General features: G+C 35.6%; 3 protein-coding genes across 3 annotated transcripts; 2 read left to right on the top strand and 1 right to left on the bottom strand.

Annotated features, from left to right (window-relative positions):
- The first annotated feature begins 4520 nt into the window (after positions 1-4520).
- Positions 4521-5897, top strand: LOC18042611 (dof zinc finger protein DOF1.6). The gene has a single exon (XM_006434811.2). The coding sequence runs from the start codon at positions 4780-4782 to the stop codon at positions 5542-5544; it is 765 nt and encodes a 254-aa protein (XP_006434874.1). The 5' UTR covers positions 4521-4779; the 3' UTR covers positions 5545-5897.
- A 4919-nt stretch (positions 5898-10816) lies between these two features.
- Positions 10817-15264, bottom strand: LOC18042610 (lysine histidine transporter-like 8). Its single transcript, XM_006434810.2, has 5 exons — positions 14475-15264; positions 13007-13140; positions 12239-12666; positions 12007-12138; positions 10817-11573 (listed from the first exon to the last, which is right to left on the bottom strand). The coding sequence occupies exons 1-5, from the start codon at positions 14873-14875 to the stop codon at positions 11088-11090; spliced, it is 1581 nt and encodes a 526-aa protein (XP_006434873.1). The 5' UTR covers positions 14876-15264; the 3' UTR covers positions 10817-11087.
- A 5576-nt stretch (positions 15265-20840) lies between these two features.
- On the top strand, positions 20841-23734 carry LOC18042922 (thylakoidal processing peptidase 1, chloroplastic). The gene is made up of 6 exons (XM_006434809.2): positions 20841-21908; positions 22428-22496; positions 22589-22657; positions 22811-22897; positions 23011-23078; positions 23274-23734. Exons 1-6 carry the CDS (start codon positions 21228-21230, stop codon positions 23395-23397), a joined length of 1098 nt encoding a protein of 365 aa, XP_006434872.1. The 5' UTR covers positions 20841-21227; the 3' UTR covers positions 23398-23734.
- Positions 23735-24689: the final 955 nt, after the last annotated feature.

Raw genomic sequence — 24689 nt, 5'->3', positions numbered from 1 at the left:
AATTCTTAAAAATTTTTAAATTAGAAAAGAATCTCATTCCCTATTAAGGACCCATGTCCTTTTTATATCCGGATTATATTTTCAGATTTTGCCATCCATTTATGTTCCCAAAAGTGTTTAAAAGATGTGGCATTTTTTGTAGGGTGGGTAAAAAAGTTTAGGTCGGCCAGGCTCGCGTGTTTTGGCCTGATCCTCACACATGAGGGTTTAGATAAGGGTTCAGGAAAAGCTCAGTCCAGGTTAGGCCCACTAGTTTTAAAAAAATAAATTTATAAATTAGAATAATATAATTAAAATTAAAAAATAAATTTTTTTAAAAAATAACTTAAATTCTTGACTTATAAATTAATGATGATTCAAAAAAATTAAAATTATGATAATAAATTCTCTCTTTTGCGTTAATTAATTAAAAGAATGTTTGAATTATAGAATTCAGTACTAAAGAAAATTAAAGTTATGAACTTTTATTTATTTTATTTATTATTTTACTTTAAAACATTCATTTTTTTTAATTTATCTATGGTTATAATAACTTGTTGATAATTAATTTATTTTAAATTTATAATAATTTTAAGAAATAAATAAAAGCAGCCCAGGCCCGCAATAGACTCGACCCTTAAAGTGGGTTTGGATCCGGGCTTGAAAAATGCGTAGAAGTGTGAGAGTTTTTATATTTAAACTGTTCTATAGCCCGAAGAGCAACAATAACAAGCCTTGTGTCATGTAAAATATCTGCCAAGTAGTTTTGTTGTCCTCAAAATAAATCTCGGTACTAATTGTGATAGTGTTCATATTTGTTCAATTTTGACTACACATGAACATGTGGTCCAAGAAAGATGTGATGTACCATGTAGAGAAGAAAAGTTTAGCTATTTTCGGAGTATAAACTTTCGCTTCTTGGGTTATTACCAATTATGTTAAGAGCAAAATATACACGCAATAAGAATTCAACAAAATAACAAAGAAACTCTTTATCTCTTTTCTAGAGTGGTGATATGTAAAGTGTAAACCACTTGTACCAAACTCGTCCGAACTAATATATTTATCGCCTTGACCAGAGCTAATGAGCTGAAGCAATACGTAGAAAGTGCATGACAAGTTTAAAATCCAGCAGGCATAGAAATTTAATCCATACTAGTCTTGGACATGCGTGTGCTACCACAATCCTCCTTTTATTGCTGCGTTTCTTCTGTTTCGCAAACTCTCTCGTACTATTGATCCTTTTGTTAATCTTTGATTGGCATTGCTGAGAATCTAATCTATTGCATTAATTGTTAACTGACAATTTATATTAAGTGTCTTGCCAGTTTTTTTTTTAATCATTTTTTGGTTTAAAATAATGAGTTTTGATTGTTTGTTTTGTTTGGTGATTATCAGCAGCGATACGCCATTTTAGAGGTTCAATTTCGTCGGAACCTCTCGTTCCGCTTCTATTTACGAAATACAACCCGAAGTGAAAAGGCCCAATGAGTTTAATTTTAGCCCAAACTCCAAACCACCCATATTTTGCCAAGTGTTTTTAACTATTGGCACTCGTTTAAAATTCTTTTATAACTCTTCTTCTAAAAGTATCTCATTAAATATATACATAGATTATGCTAATTTTAATAACACTCATTTGATTCCAAAAGAAAAACCATGTAGTTTTACTTCGACCCGAAAAAAACAAAAAAAAACATCATGCTATATTTATTAAAGTTTGAAATAAAGAAATAAAAATAATGACTAACCATAAAAAATAAAGATTTCTAACTAAGTTGGCCCTTTTTTTTTTGTCCCAAATCTAAATAAGTATGAATTTTTAGCTGACGTCTAAATCATTTTGAATACAAATGTAATAACATGTTTATTTTTTTTTGTTTTTTAATATCCAAATATTAGTAGCATTTCATTTATTTTTATAAATAAAAAAATATCTTAAATATGATTATTTGACATTTATCTTGTTGTAAATCAAAATGAAAAAGGGGATTAAATTTTATATTTTAAGAAATAAAAATATTTAATAGAGATATTTTTAACATAATATTTGCCTTAGATTTTTTTTTATTCAGATAAAAGTTATAAAAGTTTTTTTATTAAGATGTAAATCAAATATAAATTACAAAACAATAAACAAGTATATTTAAAAAAGAAATCTAAAATTTTAAAAAAATCATATTTCATACATTTAATAAACAAGCCCTAAGTAAAGGGTATTTTTCAAAATTATATGTTAATTGATAAAAATAATGATTATAATATGAGAGTTTAATTAAAATATATTATGTTAGAAATATAACAAGGTTAAAATTATAAATTCTAAAGCGAGAGGTTTTATTAGAATTATAGAAGTTGCTAATACTTATATTCTTTTGTTAAATCTATAATATTTTCAATGTAGATCAACTTAAAAGTAACCTCATTCACATTATTTACGGTTGTTAGGTGTGTTGCTATAAATATATATATATATATATATATATATTTCAATGCAGTACTAAGTTAAGGTTTTACTGAACATTGAATAATTACACTGAATTAATTATTCAATGCACGGGGAAATTATTGAGCTCAGTCATAAATTCGTAACCCCATAAAAATACGGAAATAGTGAAAGAAAAACCGACAATGGGAGCTGGCTACGATACAGATTCTGTAACATACAGACCAGGTTAGCCAGCCCCCGAAGGGTGCCATTTCCTCTCTTTATTTTCAATGCGGGGACACGTGGAGTGTATGGAGTGGGGGATGTATGTTACAGAATCTGTACTGTTAAAGATGTGGCCTGCGTAAGTAAGCCCCACGAATCATGGTCAATTAGTCAAACCGTCCACCGCCATAGAGGACTATTTTCTTAACGCATCAATGTGATTGTGATTGATTTGATTTATTCTGATTGAACCCTGAAGAGAGAAACGTTTCAAATCTGGGAATCAAAAGTGAAAATGCTTGTTTTCAAAGTTAACCCATTTGTAGAATAAATACCTCTGTAAATGCAAGAAGTAACTTATAACTAGGGAACACAAATTGTTGACCTCTATTTGTCTCTTGCTTTTTTCTTTTTCTTTTTTAAATGTAAAAAAACTTTGAATTTGGAGAGTAATTGCAATTGAACAACATTGTACTGTCTATGTCACTTATACTACCAAAAACAAAATGCTCTGTAGTCTTTCCCATTAATTAATTAATTAATTAATTAATTAAAGGCATATTTGCCATTGCGCCACAAATAAACGATAGTAGAGAGCAAATTGAGGGAAGAAGCTAAAGAGCTTGGGGGGGGGGGGGGGGGGGGGGGGGGGCTCCCTCTTATTATAGTCAGCCTCACGAAGACCGTCAAAACCTGAAACAGATGCATACAGGGAAGAGAGAATCAGAATCTCGGACCCTGTGAGGCTGAGTGTATCTCTCTCTTGACTTGGGCTGATTCTTACCGTGGGCTGGACTGGAGCCGCTGCTTGGATGGTAAAGGCAATAACCTATTAGTGATAGACACGTGTGTTCCGCGTTGTCACATTTTCCAGAAACGAGTCTTGTCTGTCAGCAGTAGTCCAAGTTCTCGCCGTAGCTAGCACAGCGCCAGAGTCTGCGCCTACGTCTGTTCAGTTTCTTGGAGTAAGACAAGTGTGGGGTGAAGCAAGCTGCTCGATTCCCTCCCTCTCAGTACGAAGTTCCGTTGTGCAAGGCTACAGTATTTTTATGTGTAAATCAAATAGGATGAATACTATTTGAGAACGTTTTCTTAGTTGCCAATATAAATAATGTATGAATACTATTGGAGAACGTTTTCTTCGTGGCAAATATAATAATAACACAACAAGGGGATGGATATACACGTCGTACATATGTAGAGGGGACAAAAGAGAGGAGCAAAATCAAAGGGAGGAGCAGAGATTACAGAACCGAAAAATCCGGTGACAGATGATGACAGAATCTTTGATATGCAGGGGCCAAGGAGTAGAGGAGTAGGGAAGCCATTGAGCCTCGTAACGCAGCAGGCAAACCCAATTATTGTTTCCCACGCTGCCCGACAACAATCATGCTGTCGGTTCTCTTCAATCCTAATTTCATTTCACGCACTCTCTCTCTCTCTCTCCCACCTCCGACGGTTGAGTTGAGCCAGCTCTAGAAGAAAAGGCTGAATCTGATGACCAGTCCTCTACTTAATCTCCTCCATCCCCAGCTAATATAGCCTTTTAACTTTCATCTTAGTTGTCAGTCAAATTACATACATACTGATTCGTATGTATGCAAACTAAAGACTCTGCTTAAGGACTCGTTGTTGAAGCAACTAGCAATTGGCTTCTCCAACCGGTTAGATTTGTACATTTACACCAGAGAAATTTTAAAATACTAATACGGAGTGTATAAATACATTTGATATATCTATTATTTTTATTATAATTTTTAATAAATACTCACATATCATAATATTATTTATTTATTATACGACACAGTTAATTACCTGTTAAACAAAACGGGGCCACATCACCAAAACAATTAATTATAATTTTTTTGGAAAAAAAACAAGCCGCCTAGCCACGCAGCCGAGCCAATACAAAACGTCGTACAGAAACCCTTCTTCACCGCGAGGATTGTTGTGAGTTGTTGTTGGCGTGGCCCCATTTTATCTCTTATATAGTGAGTTACTTATGTATGTCTTCACTCATACGCTATAGCTATAGCTCTGCTAAGCTATTGAGACTGAAAAAGCTTTTCACTCTCATTCACACCACTTTCTTCCAAAATTAAACATTAATTATTTATACGCTCGTTTGTTCACAAACACGCCGCAAAATGCCATCGGAATCAACTGACCGGAAACTAGCTCGAGCCCATAACCCCATAAGCACATACCCACCCCCAAAGGTAACCGAGTCACTGCCGTGCCCAAGGTGCGAATCAACGAGCACCAAATTCTGCTACTACAACAACTACAACCTCTCTCAGCCTCGTCACTTCTGCAAGTCGTGCCGCCGCTACTGGACTCAAGGTGGGACTCTCCGCAACATCCCCGTTGGTGGTGGCACTCGCAAGAACTCCAAGCGCACCCGCATTAGCTCTTCATCTTCTTCTGGCGCTGTTGTTGCCACCGCCAATTCTTCATCTTGTTCCTCAGCTGTTACCCATGATCGTGTGGCCGAACCCGCTAACCCTGTTTCGGTTTTGCCTTGTGGTAACCCTGAAATGGGCTTAATTACGATGACTGATGTGAACCTGAACGATAGTGTCGGCGTCCCCGGTAGTGGAAGCTTTACTACTATGTTGAATATGCAAATTCAAGGCCAGAATTTTCTTGGACTTGGTGGGTTTCACAATCATGGGTATGGTATCGGGTCGGGTCTTGAAGAATTGGAGCTTGGTTTTGGTACTGCACGGAGTTGGGATATCCCTGGAACCGGTTACGCTTGCACTGGCGGTGGGAGTGGTGCTGCTACTTCTGGATGCAACACGTGGCAGATGATGAACGGCGATGATCAAGGTGGTAATGACGTTGGTGAAGATTGCTTTGGTTGGTCTGGTCTTGCTATTTCCACGCCAGCTGGGAAGGACTTGAAGTAAGAAAAGTTCAAGTAAAAAAAAAAAAATGGGGTGTTTGCTTGCTTTATCAAATTTCAATGGGATGAAAGGAGAAGCCTTTTTGTCTTTTTAATTTCTTTGGATTTTGGTCCAGCGGTTATTGGTGGTGTTATCATGATTGTGGTCGTAGGATCCAGTGCTTGGTAGGTACAGATAATTTATAGGATCATCATATAACAAACATTCGAAGAAAGAAATTCAGTACTTGGATTGCAATAGTCACAGTTGTTGTGTCTCTGTTTTAGGGTTTGTTTGTTCGTGCATGTTTGGTTTTGTAAATCCTTCGCATCAGTGGAAGAACAAATTAGACTAAAAGGGGAGTTTTTTTGCATCAATCTTGATTTTTCGAGTGGATTGCTGTTTAGATGGCATGCATTATGGGCTAACCTGAACAGTTCTCCATTTTATTGTTATCTTCAGGACAAAAGAAAAAAAAAAGTTTTTGAGATTAGGTAATTTTTAATTCGGTAGAAGAATCTGGTCTGGTGAATGCGTATGAATTCAAAATTCCAGTTTTCTAAGAATGTCAGCGGGAGCAGAGACTCGATGATCCACCAAGTGTGCAAGTGCAGCCAACTTGTTAACCTGGATTTTTTGGCTGGCTATGCTGTCTTCAGTATGGGCAGGCAGATGGAGCCAAATATCCAAACCTGCTTTCTGCAAAAATAAAATTAATTAATGAACAGTTACTTTCTTAGTTGCTCTTTGACTCTGATGAGTAAGCGCATGGAATTGCTGAATTGTGCGCCTCCTAGCTCACCGACCTCAATGTTCTTAAAGCTCTGATGGTCAATTTTATTATTATTATTATTATTTTCTGGTGGTACGATTTTTTCTCTTTTTTGGAGAAAGTGGGATGATTTTTTCTGAATATAAATATATTCTTTAATTTAGACCTAAAATTATGGGGTTATTTTTAGGGACTTCTTCTGAAGTTTGGTGTATTAATAATTTGATAAAAATATTCATATAGTTACAAGGATTTCCCTTAATATTAATATAAAAATACGTAAGCGTTTAGTATAAAAATACGTAAGCGTTAGTATAAAAGGGTAAACAAGTAAAAATAAATTTAAAATTTAAACAAAATCAAAATTCAAGCAAAATATACTTCAATGTCCGTGAAATGGAGACTTAAACACACCATTACCCAGTCCAAAGTCATTATCTAGTAGATGAAAGAAAATGATTTTTTCACAAAGTGTACTTCTCCTCGTAAACACAGCTTACACTTGAACAAAACCCACCATCAGTTTCATCCATGGAGAAGAAGCGTCTGCAACTCACAAATAATTTCTGAAACCATTGATTTACTTTCATCTACTGCACAAGATGACGTCGTGCGGTGGTCCAGAGCTTCCGAGAAGTGAGTATTGCCGTCATCTAGCGTTTATCGTGACTGGAATTAGATCGCAAGAAGAGGTCAGTCTTCGAAAACACAGCTTGCATGCTTGAATCAGTGGCTTACAAGATATTGTTGTTATTTTATTGATTAAAAATAACAATGGGTCTGTTTTAATTAATGAAAGTCTGTTTTAATTAATGAAAATGGTGCTGGATGTTGCTTCTCTCTGGGGTTGTTAGTGTTGAGTTGAAAAAAGCTATTGGGTAATGACTGATAAGAGCAATTTTCTAATGATTTACGAGCTGTGTAAGTACTAGATGTAGTTCATCAAAGATGGGTTTCAGTTTGCTTATAATGTGATAATCTTTTAGAGAACCCACAATGGTTTATGTGATTGTTCAGTTTGGGGTCATGACACTAATTGAGTTGTGTGTTAGTTTCGGTTTGTGCATGCCTTTGGTGTTCTTTTGCCTTATTGTTGTAATACCTTCAATAATTTGGTGGTGTTGTTTTTTTTTTTTTTTTTGAGAAGGTAATTTTGTATTTGCTAAATAATGTGATTGTAATCACATGTAACTTAAGTATATTGTTCTACACACAATTTTTGCTCCCATGTGATATATTCTCTGTGTTTTTGTCTAAGGCTTTTGTTTGTTATTCAAACTAGAAAATAGTGGATGCAAGACTATGAATTTGGCATGTGATAAACTTTGAAATTGCCCTTTTTCTAGATTAAAAAATATTGACTTGCCATTTTCCTTGTTTGATTCTAATTTTCAAAGAAGCGTGCCGAAAATCTTAAGTTCGATTACATGTTGTTTATTGTATTTCTTATTTCAAAGTCTGTAATCTATCTGCGTGCATCATTTCAGAAGAAGAATAAGCAGCTGCAGCAAGTCCATTAGTTTAGGTGTTCCGAGTATGACAGAGATGATGCTTTAGATCCAGGTTTGAGGCACCAACAAAACTCGAAGATATCAATTATAAAGTGGGATTTTCAGGACTTGAAATCCAATTTAATATTTACTTGATCTGGGTTTAGATATGGATGGAGCAAAGATTGGTATCAGAAGAGTTTTGTGGTCGGTGCCAACGCCTGTACTATCAAGTTTACAATATGAAAATCATTTCTTTTAATAGCTCTGCTCTTGTGGCATGTATTAGTTATGAAGTAGTTTGTAAGAAAAAAAATCACAATAATAATATTCCTGCAGGATGCAGGTATGCTGCCACACATTATTTCAATTTTTTTATTATTATGCAGTGTCAATTTTTTTATTAAGTAATTTCATTTTTTTTATCCAATGGATATTTTCATCTTCTTAAGTAATTTGTGATTTTGGCACGAATTACCCATCAGTTCATCAGTGAATAAAGAAATATTTTGGCAGGAATGGTAGTTTTGGATTTTCTAACAGTCCACTTAACAGAATACAAATGTCAGGAGAAGTCTTTGTAATTACGTGAATACTTTCTATCAGAATGTTAATATACCAAACCTCAGGGGAGGTCCCTAAAAATGACCTTAAAATTTTGCACACCCATGACCCAACATATAATCTGTGTGCTATGACTAATGAGGCTATTTTCGGAGGTTGCATAAAAGGTGGGATTAGACTAATTTGAAGGATAAAAAAATTAGTCCAATTTAGAGTTATATTTGGCTGTCATGATTAATAAATTAATCTAAGTTTTAGTCCAACATTTATAAGATTATTAATATCTATTTTCAGAGGGGTTTAGATAGGATTAGATATTCTATAGTCTAAATTTGCTATTAATATCAAAAGTTTATTCAATAATTTATTTTAACTATATATAATATATTAAACATAAAAATTTATTGGATTACTTAATTACAATAATATTGTAATCTAAATATTAAATTTAACAAATAGTAATATGATTTAAAAAATAATATATTATTTAAATAATTATTTTAATTTTATTAAATTTAATTTAATATAGTCTTATTCAATATTATACCAAACAAAAGACAATACTAGATAATCTAATATAATATAATTTAATCTAATGGGAAAAAGCATTTTTCATCCATAGGGTTTCATGTAATAGCTTATTTCATCCTTATTTTTTCAAATAATAGCCTAAAATATCTCTCCGTTAACTTACCATTAGTGTAAAACCGTTAACTAGTAATTCATTGAGGGAAAAATAGGATTTTTCATTAAAGTAATACTAACTATATTAACAAAAAATTACACAATTAAATAACACTACAAAACATACAAAATTCATTAACTTTTTCGTAAATGAAATCAACGATGATATAATTTGATATACATATTGAATAATTGCCAGAAGAAACAAACTGTAATTAAAAACTCAAAAACACCACCAATTTTTATGTGCTTGCATGTACTGAATATCTCTTTATCTTCAACTCAACCAACCTATTTTACAATGCAATTAGAGAGTATACTTATATGAATAAAAAAATTATGATATTTTTAGTACTAATATTTAGGGTTTTTAGGACTTTCATGCCGCCAAAATAGAAAGAAATGAAAAATGAATTTCTTGAAATATAAGTTTTTCTTCTTTTTCGATATTTCCTGTTTAGTTGGATTAGATAAAATCATTTTTAGTTATATGTTAACTTTTGTTTTCTCTTTAATGGAAAATCCTTTTTTACCCTTAATGAATTACTAACAAACGATATTCAATTAACGGTGAGTTAACGGAAGGATGTTTTGAGTTATTATTTAAAAAATAAGGATGAAATGGATTATTGTATGAAACTTTAGAGTTGAGAAGAATTTTTTCCCTAATCTAATCCCAAGGGTTAATCCAATCCAATCCGATCTTGTAGGTTGAATGAATAAGAAATAATATTGGAAGGCTGCCGGGCTCACCTTCATGTTTGGCCATTACCTAATTAGAGCAGTGATTTACGGTCCAAGTTGGTTCATGGGTCTGATAGTTGTGTGATACTGCCATACTGGAGTAGATATGAAAAACGTATTCATATAAAAAGTAACAAAATGGATGTCCAAGAAAAATAATTATTAAAAAAATTGATAGCCACAGACGCAGTCAAAACATTTTTTTTATTTGTTTAGTAGTGAACGATGCTCAATAAAAAATAGTTGTTAATAGCTTCTTCTTTGTTCTTTCTCCGATCGGACAGATAAATTTTGTTTCTTTCATTTGTTTACTAAGAGGCGTGGTAAAGTTGGAATAATCAAGACTGCTGTCACATTCACAGGGCGAAAAAGATTTTATTGTATCGTGGGTCGCACAATATGATGCTCTACATTAACAGGATTTCACCTTCTTATCCAATTAAATTGAAACCATGTCCATGTGCCGGCATGAGATGTCGTCCTCAAACGGAAACACCTGTTTCGGTGCCACTGGAGTGGCAATGAAATGGGTAATTATTGATGGTCCGTGATGTTTTAACCCCATGGACAAATGAGGAACATTATCATTTGGTCGGTGGTTGTTTCTAACCTATTGATCCTGAGAGTCAATTAAACCTTGAATCATTGCAATAGAACCCTTTAGATGATGACCACCCGAACTATCCCATTTTCTCCGAACACAGAATTTGTTTTTCAAATGTAATCACTGCAGCAACGGCATTCATGATTCATGTTTCCATTTTGATTATATTTGCCTGCTCTGTAGAATGTGACAGTGACAAGTGACAATGAAGCCTTACAAAATCCGCATGCCTAACAAAAAATTCGCTACCTAACTTTTGATGGCTTGCTTCATTGAGCTTATCTTTTCGAATGATGACAGAGCTAAAACCTGCGCGCAGTGCAGTTCCATGGTGGAAAGCAGCAATCATCTGAAAGCAACCGCAAACCGCTAATGGCAAAGCTAATCAATTAACGTAGACTAAGATTTACTTAAAAAAGAAAATGTTGTTAGCTGGATTTGGGCCTATTCTTTATAAAGTGCGCTCTCAATATCTTCAGAATCTTCAGACCATACGTTCCGTATTTCTTTTCACTACTTTAAATCAAAGTGATTCGGAGAAGAAAATCGGACAATAAAACTTACATGAAACGGGTGCTGCCTGCACCATAAGTAACATGTGCATACATGGAAGTTTAAAATTGTACGAAACAACAACAAATACGAAATGAATCTCCATTGATTTTACAGAGTTTCGACATTCCCTTTAGCTAGTACTACTGACTGTTTGTCAACTGGGCTTGAAGAATTTCAACTTAAGTCCACTGTTCACTATACTCCAAATACCGCCAATGGAGAAGGCCAGGCTAAAGGCGACTCCCAACCAACCCAGGATCCAATTGAAATACCAGTTGAAGCTGTATTTCGTAGGCTTTTTTATTAGCACCCACATGAAGCATGGATAAGCAAAAGTGACCGGAAGAGTGAGTCCTCCCAAGAGACCGGCAAGGCTGGAGAGGAAAGGGAGTGCCACGCCTATGAAGAATGAGACAAATCCATAGAAAACCCGGAAACCAGATCGAACCCAGATTGAGCACGGTCGGTTGGTGCGGCTGGTGTAGCTTGCTTCAAAGCTGTCGAAAACAGGCATCGAGTATATTTGAAAGCTACTTAAACAGTTGAATACAACAAGGAGAAAAGTCACTGCGAGAAGTCCTCTCGATATATCGTGGCTGTGAAATTGAAACAATGCACGGAGCATCCCTCCCGAAGGCATCTAAAATCAAGAAAACAAAAAAAAAAGATTAAGAATGAACTGAATGATAAACAGGCGAGGGCGATCAACTACATCATTCACGATATCTACATAAAATCCATTATTATATTACAGCATTTTGATATTAGAAAAGTAGCATCTCATTATAGGTGTCAATTCACAATAATTTTGGAGTAGTACATAATTTAAAAGAAATATCTGGAGAGAGAGATATGATATATTTTCGGATAAATTCTACCAACCTAACCATAAAAATTTTTATTTGAAAGTAGCAACCAGCAAGATAAAATGTATTGCTCTTCTATTTGATAACTCGGGGGCTTCTTTGCAATTGAGACTTTCTACATTTCTCAACATATGCAAGAACGTCAAGTAATTCTTTCTTCTTTCCTATTGTGAACTTGTTATGTGCCTTGGCATTAAGTGTACTTACAAGATTTCCATAAGCCCAAAAACCTCCAATGGCAACTGGGAACAAGCACATGGCAATGAATAAATAGGCAACTTTGGCTCCTCTCCACATGGGCACGTGAGCAGGATGCTTAAAGGTTGATGGCATTGTAGCCTGAAAAAAGGCAAATAAGTTCCTTAGAAAACAAAATTAACTACCTTTGAATGTAACATGTTTTGCTAAGTGGTTCAAAAATCATAAAGTGCAAATATACCTGAATTTCCATAGCTAAATTGTGCCCTCTAAACGCAAAAGCAATAATCCCAAGTGCATTCATGACAGAGAAGACTGTAGCTGCAGGGGATGCAGATGAAAGTGGTTCGTAAGAGATGTTAGGCGGCCTTGGTTGGCTAACAGAGAGCACCCACACCATGGTGGAGTAAGTGACGGCTGTTATAGCTCCTATCAGTGACAGCCCTGCAATTGAGTTGAGGTTTGGAAGCTGAGAGAGAACAATGCACAAAGAAGTGAACACCAGATACCACTCAACCGTTGTTAGAGGATTTGAGGTACAAAGAGGCCCACAAACAATCTGAAAGAACATTTTCATCGTCTCCCCTCCCAGGAGAATCAAAGTTGTCGCAGTTCCTGCAGATAAATAAACTGTTGGGAAGAGAGCAAGCCAGACGCCAAGTCTTTCCCCTGCAAAGGTAGCAAACACAACATTCAACTCATTATTTTCCGGTAAATTTCATGCAAAGAACAAAAATTTAATACCTCAATGCTAAGTCATCATTTTTATCTTCCACAGTGAAATGATACTAACATGGTTGTATTAAAAGATTATACAAGCAGCTTGCTGAAAGAAAAATGTAAATTACTAGATTCATAAGAAAAGCATAGCACAACCACATTCATCTTTTGTGTATCATTTATTTAATTATTTGAATTTTTTTTTTCTTTTTCTTCTGGGGGGAAGCATCGGAACCGATTCTCCAAAAAATAGATGTATTAGAATTTGAGCTTAAGCATGTGTTCTCACCAAATGCGGCTTGTGCAAGCTCCACATATCTGTTGTATCTCTTTCCTGGAACAGCTTCATGCAGCTGAACCAAAATCCACAAAGTGTAGAGTTGCCAACAATAGGCTATTGTTAAGGAAAGTATTCCCCAACTCCTGCAAAAACCATCACCAATGGCAAACCATTTCAAACAAATAATATCATCTCTTCCCTTCAGCACAACAATAGTTGTTTCTTCTCTTGGTTGGAAATAATTATTATAGAGGTGAATAGTCTCAAACGCAAATGAACAACCTAGGATACCATTTCCGAATGCATAAAGTTCAATCATAATGCTTAATTCCCCACATAAATTGCAAGCAAATTGGTCCTGGTTGAATTTCGGTTGCAAAAGACGTAAATATTCAAATTTCATATGATCGAAAAGCCTGAAATCATCTTTCCTTAAAAATACCTCTGCAGTCAAATTTAGTATTACCATACATGCTAAAAGCCTAATGGGCCAAAAACATAGGAATTTGGCAGGACCGAAAAGTTACAATGGAAGGATTTGAATTAAAAACGTACATCACTCCTTTTAAGCAAATTCATTTGGTGAATAATGTTATTAAATAAAAAAAATAGAAGTCAAGGAAGAAAAGATGTGCCAACTGCCAAAGGTGCCCTGTTAAAGGCAACAATGTTTGATTTGTCTGCATGCTTTGTGAAATTTTGATTCGCTGGATGCTCTGAAATCATGAGAAGTCGATATCATTCATGAGTAATAATGAGATTAATTTAAAATGGGGCCCCCGGGCGTGATCCTCTAAAAAGAAAACAAAATCACCTATGCCCCAGTACTGGACTGGAAAAATGTCTATAATAATCGAGCAAACTTCTGTTACGAAAAGATAAAGTATTGAAGTGACTTCCCTCAAGGATGCTTCTTTCTTTTTAATCATACTATAATTAAATTTTAAATAGAAAAGATTCAAGTAGAGCCGGACGCTGCTAACTTTATATGATGATTAGCAGGTAAAGGCAGAGGCATCGGAAGAACGACAGAGAATATCGAGGTATGTACAGTCGTAGTATTACCGCAGACTTGGGAAAATTATATAAATTGTGACAAAAACATTCGTCCTTTGCCAAATCGAACTCGTAACAGTAGAAACATTTAAAATGAACAGGAAGTAAATAGGATTTAAAAAAGAAAAAAAGAAGTACATAGGATATAACTACGGCTGAAGTTCATAAATTTAAAGCTGAAAATACTTAAATTTGATAAATTGGGAAAAAAAAAAATCAAACTAAGCAAACCTACGAGACATAAATGCATATTCAGTGATGCTGTCTACTTCAGTCAGACGACCTGTGCCTTATTCTAAAATGGGAGCATGGCTCTATAATTACTGCTACAAGCAAACCAATTTGTTTTAAGAAACAAAAGGAAAAAGCTTAAAATAAAAAAAAGGCAGAGAAAATTAAAGAAACTGGAGGCAACACATACCAGCCGAGAAAAGCAAAGGCCACAGGCAAAAGCAGCGCTTGAAACCCAACACCAGCATTCAAGTTATGAAACGCAGCGTAGTGTGCATTCCCATTACGTGATTCAGTAATGGGGAGCCAAGCGTCTTGAGGATTGAGCTTGGTTAAGTGACCCACCTCCTCCAAATAACCCTTCATGTTTACCAATACCCTCTTCATTGGCGTCCCTATAGGACTCAAAAACCTCGGTGATATAAACGAAGTCGGAGTCCATGCCGTTGAAGATTTCGCCTCCTTTGATGCTGGCCTTGGCGACCTTTGACCTGACGGCGTTAGTACCTCCGGTGTTGACGCACGTGGCGTCGCTGGAATGGATATCAGCTCCGTCTCTGGCCTCTCCTCCATAGTATTAATATTGCTCATCAGTTCTTTTTCACTTGGTGTGCGCGTCACTTCTTTGGCTTGCGAATGGTGGTAAGTGCGATAAGAAATAATGGAGGGGTTTGGTTTTCTTTTTCTTCGTCGCTTTTTCTATTTTATTATATGGCTGGCTGGTCTCAGTCTGCAGTCACTGAGAAAACTGAACGATGTCGATGTGAAATGGTGGGTGGCAGGAGACATTAAAGTTTGAACCTCTTTGATCGTGACCGTCCGGTAGCGGCCCAAAGTGGGTGTTTTGGACGATGGTGATGATGTGAAAATCTATGCCGAAGTCAGAAATGAGGTTTGACTAGTTTCATTTCGATTGACTTTCTTTGCTCATGTAAGATTTACATAATAGAGAGAGGTTTATATACCGGTAAGTGAGAACTGAGAAGGTAGGCTTGTGTGCGTGACGAGCCGGTCATTATGATGTGGGCTTTAACGTGAAGTGGTGGGTCAAAGAGTCACAATCAATCAAAGATAGCGTTCGATGAATAATCATGTCAAATGGGTCCTACGTCTGGCTCCTGAATTCCCGTAGTGGGCCTAAACCCTGACGGAGGGTGGGAAACCCTCACGCACGCGAAAACAGGCGCGTATCGGGTAAAATTGCTTTCGCCGGTGGTTTTTCGGGCAAAATTACTTTTTTCCAAATTGCCAGTTCAGCTTCAACACCACGGGGCGCGTGAAAATGTAATCGTGCACGCTACGAAAGATCGCCTGGAAATGGTCCCACGGTCATCGATTCGTGTTTGGCGGTAACTTTTGAGAAAGTTAAGTGGTGATACAGAGAGAGGGGCAAACGCAAGTTGTCAGATCTTACCAACTTCACCACGTGCCAACTTCTCGCGTGGCCTGCCTGCCTGCCTTTTTGAACGAGCCCTTTATTTACAGTGATAACCCTGCGGTAACAACCTGTAGGGTAAAAAGTTTCATCGCCCCAAAATCCATAGTGATGGCAGCGGCAATTCTGAGCCCTCGATTGCTGGCACGCCTTCGAAGTTTCTACTCGATTATAATTAGAGGACAGCATGCATACTGTTCACATCATGTTGTTTTATGCACAAGCAACTGAGCGTGCTGCGTCCATAACTTGAATATGACCATACTAATCGAATTAGTTGTCTAAGCACATTTATGGGATAATTTAATAATTATAAAGAAACTAATGGAAGGAAATGGACCACACAGAAACGTTTGCCCGCCGAAAGTGAAATTGACGCTAATATAACTACGATCTCTTCTCAAATTTTTATACCTCTGTGTCTTTCTGGAATTGGGACTTCCTTTTCCTATGATTTATGCCTCTATAATTAATAAACATCACAATTTGTTTTATATGCAACATACACACCACCATCGGGATTAAGTGTGGATGGTGGACTTAAAAATATTTTCTTTTACTATAGTTAATCAAAACAGAGTGGTGCTATTCCACTTTGCTCTATTACTATCATTGGTTTCCTTTTAAATGGCTGTGTAGCCAATAGCTAGCAAATGAAGTCATGCGCTCAGATGGCCCAAAATCCCCCAGCCCCAATCCAATGGGCTTCAACGTGCGGAGGTTCTTTTTTAAGAGACAACGTGATACATATAATAACTATTAATTAAATTAAGGTCCTTTTATTTTACTTTATTTTTTTTTTTAAAAAAAATGAATAAACAAATAAACAAACTATACTTATCCGCTTCAAAACACGTTTTTTTTTTTTTTGATGTATTATCTAAGCCAGAACTTTATTTTTAAGGTAAAAAAAGAGATTATTTTCATTAAAATTCATACTTGGCATCTTTATTCTTAAATGTGCGAAAATAAGGGAACATACAAGGTTTCATGGTCCTTCAGCTACAAGGACAATTGGACTATGACTATGTCAGGCAAAGTTCAACCTTCCGGGTGATTTTATTTTAGGTTTATAGAGTGGGCTTCATGTCGTATTACATGTGTGTGTGTATAATCTGGTCGTAACCAAAATCGAACCTTAGTGTTCAAAAGCCCAATACGTTCGAGTCCCTGATCCATTGTTAAACTTATTCTCCAGTACTTGTTGGGCCTAACTTGCGCCCTCGCAGTGCCAGCAAATTTTAATTCATTATTGCTTAAATTTCTCGCTTCCTCAGTTGTGCAAAGTTCCAATCCTAATCACAGTGGTATCAAAAGAGAAGGACAAACGTACGCTGTACGCACACAATATCTTTCACTTTAATAGAAGTTGATTAGGGCTTAGGATAACGAGATCCAGTAAAGTTTATTAATAAAATTATTGCCTTGCATTTTGGGCCAGACACCATGTTTGTGGAGAAGAAACGGAGTGGGACTATTGGCACCCTTCTAAATATCTTTTAACACTCTTTTTTTTAATTAACTCTATTAAAATATTTTAAAAAAATTATAAAATTCTTTTAACACTTCCATCAATAACAAAAATACCCTTAAGTAAAACTTATTGTGTAAATCTCATTTTCTAATTTTTATTATTAAACCTCATTTCAACAACCGGGTCTCTTCCATTTAAAAATAATAATAATGAGTTTTCATTTTCCCTACGGTAGCTATCGGTGGTAAATTTCTCATCTAAAAATTAGAGAAAAATAACCTTTTTAATTTCTAAAATAGAAAAATTATTTGACTTTTGAATGGAGTTTAATTAGAAATTGTCCTAATATGTAATTTTAATAAAGATTAAAATTGTAAAATAATTAAAGGGGTTTTAAGAGGTATTTAGAGGGGTGCCAATACTCCCACTCTTTCATTCAATATTGACGTGGGTAAGAATATTTGCATTCTAAAATCTACTCAGAATATTTTTCTTTTTTACGCTATCCATTCATATCATAATTTTTACTCTTCACCCTCTTTCAAATGCCATAAATATCCTCTATTAAAACTATTCCATTAAATATGTATTTTCTTTGTACACCCATAAAAAATATTTGCCAAACTTAAGTTATATTATGTTGGTCAATGATTCCCAAACTTGTCGTCACGATTCAAGATTTGTGATGAAACTCTTTTGGTTGAGATTGGATCATGGGCTATATACATGTACATATTCCATTAAATGTGTAAGCATGTCTGAAAATATTCTATGTGCCGTATCACACATGCATGATTAATTATAGGGATGGCAAAAATCCCCACGGGGACAGGGACCCTTAGGGATTTTCCCTATTCAAGGAGGGTATGTGAATGATTTTATATCCAATTTCTTATTCGGAGAAGAGACAGGAATAATTTTTTACTCAATTACATATTCGGGTAAGGGACGGGAATGAGATGGAATCTTTGTCCCCTCCCCATTTCCCCATTTTCTCATATTAATTTTTAATTTTATTTTTATTTTTTAGAATTCTTAATAAATGAATAATAAAATTTAAATTATATTAAATATTGTATAAATAAAAAATATCAAAATATTTATACAAATCTACTAAAAAAATTTCGAGCCTACTTAACTAGTTGTAGTCATGAATTACTATTTGACTAGACTTTATTGTAAATGCCTTGGCCCAAAACTGTTTTAAATTATGAGTCATATTGCTTATATTATTTTTATTGTTTTAGATTTGAAACATGATATTATCTTTCAATTTGTCACATTCCTTGAGGAAGAACATGAGGTGTAAGAGTAAATGCTTTCATTAAAAATATTAATTTCAATATCTATACCCATTTCATTTATTTCATTATTGATATAAAAGTTTTTTTTTTTATTATAAGATCATGAAGATTGACGAATGTAATTATTCTGATGATTTGTATTTTGTAGTGTGATTTTTGTAATGGATTAATGTTAGTGTAGGGTATATTGTCAAACCTTACTTTGGTTTAAATTTTTAATTTAATATGATTAAATTAAATTCATAATTTAACTTTAAAAACGTATTAGTTATTCGGAGATTAGAGACCCCTCGAGGATCCCATTTTATTATTCGGGGAGGGGACGGGGATTCCCTCAAGCAATTCTAATGAGGACGGGGAGGGGACGTGGATATATGCAGTATATCAAAGGTGGGTGCGGGGATGTCAGTCCCGTCCCCTCCCTTCCCCATTGTCATCCCTAATTATTTGTTCCTCCACATTAACGTCCTTTCTTCTTGTTAATTGTTATTATTTTTTCACATTCTGGAATGTAAAGCAGCAAACACTAAAGATTGTGTGGGTGGCTTGATGATTTTCAAATCAATTCTGGGGTGTATATAAAACGAAGCATTTTCATTTTATATTAGACTAAAGTGTTTGGGATTATTTGTATGGGTGGTAAGAGTATTTTCTAAATAATATCAATGTCATTCATAGTAAATTCAATCAAGATTATTTTTATTGATATAAGAGTTTATTAAAATAAACGTGCTCAAAATATAAACTAGAGCGCAAACGATTCCGTCTTATTGCCATCTGTGTATAAACAATATCATCCCAATGGTGCCACGGTGGCACGGATGCGGAAGATGTGATAAATGACGCAATCCAAATTCATTTGACGTCAGTCTCGTTAATTGTCTAATTATACACAAACCATACATTAATAGTCAGTCAAACTACCTGCTACAGGAAATTGGTAAATTGGTTAAATAAAATATTGTTTCAAAATGGTTGAAAGCTAATCAAAACTGTCAGTAGTTGCAAAATCCGCAATTTTTCTCTATATTATATCAGGAAATGATTGTGTTATTTTTCAATCTTATATAATTTGTAATGTCATTAGCTTTCCGACGACCAATCCACTCCAGTGCTGAGGTATGCGCTTACGCCACTAGTTGCGTCGTCCTTTAGGAGTCCGAGTAACTAACTCCCTTGAGTCAAGTGGTTTATTCTAAATAAGACCCCTTCGGCCCTTCCATATTTTTGGAAGTCCCTTTTTCATTTTTTTTTTTAATTTTATCTCCCTTTGGTTTTAATGATTTTGCAATTTCATCTGCAATCATTTGGTCATTACAGGCTTACGAAACAAACCCAATACAATAAAATTAAGACGCTGATTTATATTAAAGGAACTATTAATTTGATTTTTATATTTATTTAATAAACAAGATATTAAAAATGAACTTAATCAATTATTCAACGTTACCTAATTAATTCGACATACCCAAAAAAAAAAAAGAGAAAGAATATGTGATATATTGATGTTTATTTCCCATAATTTTGATATCAAATATGTTAAATTCTAAAAATTTTCTTCAATTTTTTTCGTATTATTTTATTTATCCCTACATATTAATAAGAGAGAAATTAAAGTCTCAAAATTTAATTTTTCATAAATTTGAGAATATATATATTTAGTTGAATACATGACCTAGAATGTAATTTTATAAATTTAAAATTTGTCATTTCAACCCAAAACAATTATATGAATATCTTTTACGTAGATCTCTACTGACTCTCCAGAGTCAAATGGGTCGAAAGAATATAATTTAGAAATAAAGGGTCTCCTCACAAATTGCAATTATTCAGCCATAGAGTGAACGCATTTGGAGGGCATCTAAGTGTGAAACGGATTCTCCACGTCAGCTGGAAGGTTCAGGGAAGTTGCAGGAAGGTAACGCACAGATAACATGCCTTCCCGTGGTCAAAGTCAAACCTCAACCAAACACCCATCAATCCAAAACAAATACATGCACTCGCTCGCTAGAAACCCCTTCCACGAATTTAGCGTCCTTTGAGAAATGCCAAAACTACCCTCCCTATTTTCTCCATTTACATATTGAAAGTCAGTACTAGTTAGTAGTTTTAATTTTATCTTATATCCAAGTCCAACAACAGGCGTTAACTTAATTATCATATAATTTTTGTAGTAAAAAAAAAAAAAAGGAAAAAGGAGAAGAAGGGATATAGAAATTCAAAAAAGTTGAATTTTGTTCATTTTGTTATGCAAAATTAAAAAAAAAAAAATTCACTCCCAAACGGAGTTCAACGGAAAGACGCTGGTAAGTTGCGTAAATAAAGAAAGAAACAAAGCCTTTTTGGGTAACCCGCAGACAGCCGCGGTCTTATAATCCTCTTCCTTGACTCTCGAGTCCCTCTTATTCTTTACACCTCTGGAGTCTTAAACTCAGCGTCTGTTTGTTGGGCATTTGGTTTCGAGTGTAGCTCCATCTCTCTGCCTCCCAGAGAGAAGCAAAGCATAAAACAAAAGCTCGTAAATTTGAGCGCTGATTTTCTCCAAAAAGCAGTCTCACATCGGCATCCGGTTTTACACTCTAAGCCTCAATTCAACCTTTCCGCTTCCGACTCACTGAATCAGCCCGTGACGATGTCGTTTATCAGCTTCTAGATCTCCTCCGATCAACCCTTTTAATCTCCGAAAGCGCAATTCAACTAATCCTCCTCAAGCTATTCAAAATCGCAAACATGGCGTTACGTGTCACCGTCAACTTCTCCGGTTACGTCGCTCAAAACCTCGCCCACTCCGCCGGAATCCGCTTCGGCTTCTCCACCACCTCCACTCGCTCCTTCCACGAATGCTTGTTTCGCCCTCGAGTCTTCTGCCATAGCAAAAAAACCGACCTTGATCCGCCCCCAAATTATCAGCCCAAAGCAAATTACCGATGTAACACACTCGCCGCCGAAATATTCGGTGACGGCGCTTGCAACAGTCCGATCCTGATGGGATTGGTCTCGTTGATGAAGTCAACGGCTGGTATGCCCGGTCCTTCGGCAACCTCCATGGGTGTCTTTGGGATTTCACCGTTTAAAGCCGCTTCGATTATTCCCTTTCTACAGGGATCGAAGTGGCTTCCCTGTAACGAGCCGGGCACCGTTCCGGAGAGTGATTACGTGGATAAAGGAGGGACTACTGATAAAATACAGTTTAGTGGGAGTGAAAATCTGAATGGTGTAAGCTTGCAGTTGAAAACAAGCGGAAGTTGGTTATCGAAGTTGTTGAATGTATGTTCGGATGATGCCAAGGCCGCCTTTACGGCTTTGACTGTTAGTTTCTTGTTCAAGTCGTTTTTGGCTGAGCCCAGATCCATTCCATCGGCTTCTATGAACCCTACCCTGGATGTTGGTGACCGGATTTTGGCAGAGAAGGTGAAGCATCTTTAACCTTGTTAGAATTTGTAATTTTTATAAACTTTTGGTCTTGCGGTAAATAATTATTATTATTTTTGCTTAGTGGTTTGTGGCATTGGTATAAGCTAAATACCGGCGCTGCCGTACCCTATATAAAACCTTTTATTCGACATAAACTTACACTCAACCAGACTCTCAATGATTCCACTGATTTGCGAAGTCAATTTACCTGAACAAAAATGATGAGCCTTTTTCACGGAACATTCTATGTTCGAATTCTTCTCCAATGGAAACATTAAGTCTTTGGTTGCTTTCATTCTTACAATTCTGCGCATCTTGATGTTACTCGGAGCCCTTTATAAGCTTTATGAGATTGATGATCAATGGATGAAAATGTTCAATTTGTGGAATTATGCGAGAGAATGAGATACAGGTTGAAATCCAGGATTTGTTTCTAAGATTTATATATATATATGGTGAATTTGCATCCTCAGATAATTAGCTGATGTCTTTTTGCTTTTGTCCTTGGTCTATCAGGTTTCATACTTTTTCAAAAGGCCAGAGGTATCTGATATAGTGATCTTTAGGGCACCTCCGATCTTGCAGGTATCACTTGTTCTCACTTTTTGAGTTTAAAAATTAGGATTTCTTTCTGTTCTATTTCTATTTGCTAATTTTTTCACCTTGTGGTATTATAGGAAATTGGTTTCAGTTCTGGTGATGTATTCATAAAAAGGATAGTGGCAACGGCTGGAGATTGTGTCGAAGTAAGCTAATATCATATTGATCCCATATTGCCATATATCAACTTTAGGTCCTCCTTCATCCCCTATTCTCCGTCCTCCATTTTTTCGCCAAAAATCGTTATCAAATTCCTGCTTTCAGATGTCTGATATCATTCATGTGGTTTTTGTTGATAGGTTCATGGTGGGAAACTGCTTGTAAATGGTGTTGCTCAAGATGAAGATTTCATTCTGGAGCCACTAGCTTATGAAATGGACCCAGTGGTAATGTTTCCTATTCTGGTTCTGTTTCTCTTTTGATTGGTAGTTTCTTTGTTGTGTTACCAAACCCGCTCAAATTGGCTACTGGAGTCTAATGTGCGGTTTGCTTTTTGCAGGTTGTGCCTGAAGGTTATGTATTTGTATTGGGAGACAATCGTAATAACAGCTTTGATTCTCATAACTGGTAATTGCGAATCTCTTAGTCTCACTGACCCACTGATGAACTTCTAAGTTTATTAACCTTTTGATCATTTCCTAAACATACTGTAATTCAGAAGTGAGAAGAAGTTTACATTTGATAAGTAGTGTTGCAAGTTATCTTGGTTCATTAGTGTGTACTAATAAGTGCAATTTCATATGTCGTTGATCTTATTTTCAGGGGTCCGCTTCCTATTGAGAACATCGTTGGTAGGTCTGTGTTTCGTTATTGGCCTCCGTCCAGAGTATCCGACATGTTAGATGATCCTTATGCAATGAAGAATGCTGCTGTGCCAATCGCGTGACATGTTTCTACCTGGATGCAGGGAAAAGGATGAAACTTTACAATTTTTTAAATTATTTTACTGACTTTTAGCTCATTAACGGGCAGCTGTCAATATTTTGCATTGTCAAGTTCAGCTTATCCTGGACATTGTTTCAATTAGTGGTTCGTCTCTTCAATCAGTGTGTATATTTCTGCACGGCCCAATCATGGCCGATGACGGCCATTTTTTTATGGAATCATTTATTCTGATATTCTTTGGCAAGGGAGTGGGAGAAAAAGAAAAAAGAAATTCAAATGATTTGACTTGTACATTTCTTTTTTAACATTGTGATCTTTTGCCCTGGTGTCAATTGTCATTCAAAATCTTGTAGCATTATTAACTTTGAACTTTTGTTCTTTTTATCTGAAAGCACCGGAGGACAAAGTTGTAAAGGCTGAAATGAGAAAAGAAAAGGGAAAAAAATCCTTTGGATTTTCTTCGTAGTCTTATTTTATCTGAAGCCAACTTTTGCATGGAGCACCGGATTCTTTTGCCCCCTTCTTCTTCTTATTATCTTCATTTCCGCCGGTATGTTCGAAAATAAAATCAAATTAAAACTCTAACAAAACGTGAGCTACGTAAGTAAATAAAATTTTGTCAAGCCACAGCTTGTATCATCGGTATCAATAATTCATGACATCAATTGCATGATGTTTCGCCTGCTCAGGCTACCGATATGATTTTGGTTTCTAAGAATCACATTAAGAACAAAGGGATTTTCGTATTGCTTAATGTCTTTGCTTATGGTTCCTTTGGCTTTATTAACCACCTCTGATCCGTGGCAGTGGCTTTAATGTAACAAGGGGTATACCGTATACATATTAAAAGATACTGCAAAACCTAAATATGCTCACACCTAATTAGTGAGATTCCATTGACTTCTTTCTTTGCTTTGCTGCCAGAGAATGTCTCTTAGTCCGCAAACTCGTAGCCAATACTTTCGATCGTTGGGTTTGTAACCATGTGACTTTGCCAATTAAACTCCACACGGGGTAGTTTCATCCTAATGATTTTTGAAAGGCCACGTAGATTCATCTCAAACATGAAGCAGCTCTCAATCACTGGAGCGCCTAAGCTCCTCTGCTGGGATCAGCAATTTCTTCGAATTGATTTCAGCAAGCTGCTTAGCCATTAAGTGGCAAGTTCTCGTGGTTTTAATTTTCAATTAACTTCGAGATTTTCTCAAATGTGTCATCAATAATAACTAGTCAGTCTCATTACCTTCAACTTTTGTCCCATTACAAGATGTTGGGAAATTTTAATCTTATCCA

Source organism: Citrus clementina, unplaced genomic scaffold (genome assembly GCF_000493195.1).
Source record: "Citrus clementina cultivar Clemenules unplaced genomic scaffold, Citrus_clementina_v1.0 scaffold_5, whole genome shotgun sequence".
Lineage (NCBI taxonomy): Eukaryota > Viridiplantae > Streptophyta > Magnoliopsida > Sapindales > Rutaceae > Citrus > Citrus x clementina.
The sequence above is the reverse complement of the archived record's forward strand: the minus strand, read 5'-3'. Positions and strand labels throughout refer to the sequence as shown.

What these genes read in the sequence shown, in the direction of transcription:
- LOC18042611 (XM_006434811.2), top strand. Translation starts at nt 4,780, where the DNA reads ATGCCATCGGAATCAACTGACCGGAAACTAGCTCGAGCCCATAACCCC.
- LOC18042610 (XM_006434810.2), bottom strand. Translation starts at nt 14,875, where the DNA reads ATGAGCAATATTAATACTATGGAGGAGAGGCCAGAGACGGAGCTGATA. An exon ending in ATTTAGCTATGGAAATTCAG is followed by an intron (nt 12,139 to 12,238) that starts GTATATTTGCAC and finishes GCCTTTTTTCAG; the next exon opens with GCTACAATGCCATCAACCTT. An exon ending in TTTGGGCTTATGGAAATCTT is followed by an intron (nt 11,574 to 12,006) that starts GTAAGTACACTT and finishes TCTTGATTTTAG; the next exon opens with ATGCCTTCGGGAGGGATGCT.
- LOC18042922 (XM_006434809.2), top strand. Translation starts at nt 21,228, where the DNA reads ATGGCGTTACGTGTCACCGTCAACTTCTCCGGTTACGTCGCTCAAAAC. An exon ending in CGGCTGGAGATTGTGTCGAA is followed by an intron (nt 22,658 to 22,810) that starts GTAAGCTAATAT and finishes TTTTGTTGATAG; the next exon opens with GTTCATGGTGGGAAACTGCT. An exon ending in CTTATGAAATGGACCCAGTG is followed by an intron (nt 22,898 to 23,010) that starts GTAATGTTTCCT and finishes TGCTTTTTGCAG; the next exon opens with GTTGTGCCTGAAGGTTATGT.